Source organism: Penaeus chinensis, chromosome 19, assembly GCF_019202785.1.
Source record: "Penaeus chinensis breed Huanghai No. 1 chromosome 19, ASM1920278v2, whole genome shotgun sequence".
NCBI classification, from domain to species: Eukaryota; Metazoa; Arthropoda; class Malacostraca; order Decapoda; family Penaeidae; genus Penaeus; species Penaeus chinensis.
In genome coordinates, this window is record NC_061837.1 from 21,610,750 (window position 1) to 21,613,249 (window position 2,500).

General features: G+C 46.7%; 1 protein-coding gene across 2 annotated transcripts in view; it reads right to left on the reverse strand.

The window, feature by feature from the left end:
• Positions 1-2,500, reverse strand: part of LOC125035424 (cytoplasmic dynein 2 light intermediate chain 1-like) — an 18,091-nt gene that overhangs the window by 1,521 nt on the left and 14,070 nt on the right. For both annotated transcript variants that reach the window (XM_047627806.1, XM_047627805.1), the window contains 7 exons: positions 2,050-2,150; positions 1,764-1,937; positions 1,552-1,641; positions 1,103-1,215; positions 802-915; positions 563-707; positions 44-142 (listed from right to left, as the gene is read on the reverse strand). In XM_047627806.1, coding sequence (XP_047483762.1) covers positions 44-142; positions 563-707; positions 802-915; positions 1,103-1,215; positions 1,552-1,641; positions 1,764-1,829 — 627 coding nt within the window. In that variant the 5' untranslated portion in view covers positions 1,830-1,937; positions 2,050-2,150. The remainder of the gene's footprint in view (positions 1-43; positions 143-562; positions 708-801; positions 916-1,102; positions 1,216-1,551; positions 1,642-1,763; positions 1,938-2,049; positions 2,151-2,500) is intronic.

Sequence of the window (2,500 nt, forward strand, 5' to 3'; positions counted from 1 at the left end):
TAATTATGATAATAACTTCCCCAAAGAAGTACTGGTTCTTCACCTCATTCTTCTGAGCGCGGAGGTTGTCGACGTCGGGTTCCCTGTAACTCGAGTCCCGTCCTGGGTCTTCTGGCAACACTGACGACTTCTCCTCGTGTTCCTGCCGACGGCGAGACTCATTAAACCGACATCACGCAAGTAAATGGCAACAGTCGTAGTGACAGCTATTACGGCAATGGCAAGGGCGGGCGGTAGTGAAGTCATTGGTGTTGATAATGATGTCAGTGTCAAGTGCTTTGATTAAAGAATTATTAGTCTTGATAGCGCTAATGTATGGGTCAATTATGGTAATGAGAATAGTAATAACGGTAGTACAGAAATGAAAGAGTCAGTGTAGGAAAGGTGAAGCGCAACTACGATGAAAATAGAAAACTTAAGAGGTCTTGCTCTTTGTCAAAATGTAAACAAACACAAAAGCTTACTTTAATGGGTTGCATAGCCACAATCACGACAAATGTTTCTTCTCTTTTCTTTGTTCCTATTATTCCTGAGAATAAAGTAACAAGGGGACGGAACTCACTTGCGGGAACCTTGCAGTGAAGGTGTGCCTCCAAGCATCCAGTGTCATGGCGTGGTTGTCGTCCATCGTGCCCGAAATGGCGCCCAGATTGTCGCTGCCCGCCGGGATTATTAGCGGTTTGTTATAATCCTGCGCCACGCTTTTGCTGAGGATGAAAGGTGGGTGGGGTGAGTCCTTGGCACGCACACACACTCAAATCTTCAGACCGATTATTTCTGCGTCAAATGCAAGCTGACAACCTCTCGACGGTGCCAAAAGCAAAGTGGCTGAGGAGTTCCTTGGCCTTCTTTATGAGTCCGGCGTCGCGCGCGGAGAAGAACTGCAGAGACGCTCCGTGTGTGTGCGCTGCGAACCTACGGAATTAAGGTATTATTAGTGCTTTTACTGTCCATCCTACAATCAGACGGGGTGTGTGACTACGTTATACGGAGGAAAATAATATTTCTGATTCTCGATACTGCTTCACTGATTCAAATCTCTATGTTAGTCTTCTGCTGTATCTACTTTAAATAGTGCTCGATGATAAACACATTTGCACACCTGAGCGCGCGACAAATGACCTTCTTTCCCTCAGGTTCCATTTCCTGAAAGAGGTCGTACTTTCCACCCATGATGACCAGCGGGACCGGAAAAGGAGTCATCTTGTCCTGATCCTGGAAATGGACCTTATCGTTAATACCCTTATGAATCATATTCGCACAGCGTCAAACATCAAATACATTTACAGACTGCTATTTATTAAAACCTGTTTTTTTTCTGTGATGTACATCGAACGAGACAAGACTAGGTCAGTGCAAGGAAAAGAGAATGATGAAGAAAACGCGAATGCCAGTAAAAGGCAGAGCAGGAAATGACCTGGAGGGGGGGGGGGGGGGGCGAGACTACGTGAAGACAAGGACAGAAGATAAACCGGGTGTCGCAAAATACGGAAAGAGTTAGGGAAAAAGAACGAAGGCTGGAGCCGTGAGCAAAAGGCCCTCTAGACCCACCTGGTGGTCAGGCACGCGCCTCTTGGCCGCCGCCTCCTCCAGCTGCTCCACCAGACCCGGCGTCTCCGCAACCACCTTCTGTATCTCCTCCTGAAGCGCAACAAGGAATGGCGATAAGGCCACAGTTTTTATTAGTTTAAACATAATCAGACGACGTGTATGAATACGCAGTTACTCAAAAGCCTTCATGGTCTTTACGACGAGACACTGACCTGCAAGGTAGCGAGAAGTTTTTCAAGGTCCGCCCAGATAGTCTCGGGGCGAGAGAGGTCCAGCATGAGAACCACGGTCAACTGCGACAGACTGCGCGGGGTAATGGGCGTGGCCAACAGGGACGTGAATAGCAACCCCCCGCCGAGTTCCCACAGGTGACCCACGTCCTTCACCTGTCGGTCGGTGACGTGGAACCCTTGAGCTTTCTGAACTGGCAGAGGTAATCATGACAACAAACTCCATTTCTAACTATGCCCAAGACTCGGCTTACCACAGGCCACTTACCAGTGTCTTTCCGCTCTTCCTGCCGTAAGTGTACTCGAGGGCAAGGGTGGTGCGTGGGGGCTCCTCGCGGTCAAGGAACCTCTGAGCAGCGTCGTCTTACCCTGCAGAGACGGTCGAAGAGGAAGAATAAGAGGATCACAAGAAAGGGTTACTTCCAGGATTAATTCAGATCACTTTAGGTATAGCACATTCCCCCCGCAAGAGAAGTTCAGGCGCAACAAAAAGAAAAACTAAGTTCAGGGTTTATAATGATATCCCTGAAGGTTTATATATTTTTATTCTCCTTGATTTATTTCGGTTAATATGATATATATATATATAATTTTTGAGAATCCTTCTGTGGCAAAGATTATATAAAACTGGTTCTGGTGCACCATTTCATAACATTTTTATTTTTTTTTAATCCTGCTGAATGTTAAGAATTTTAATGCATTGTTGTTTGATGTCCAGC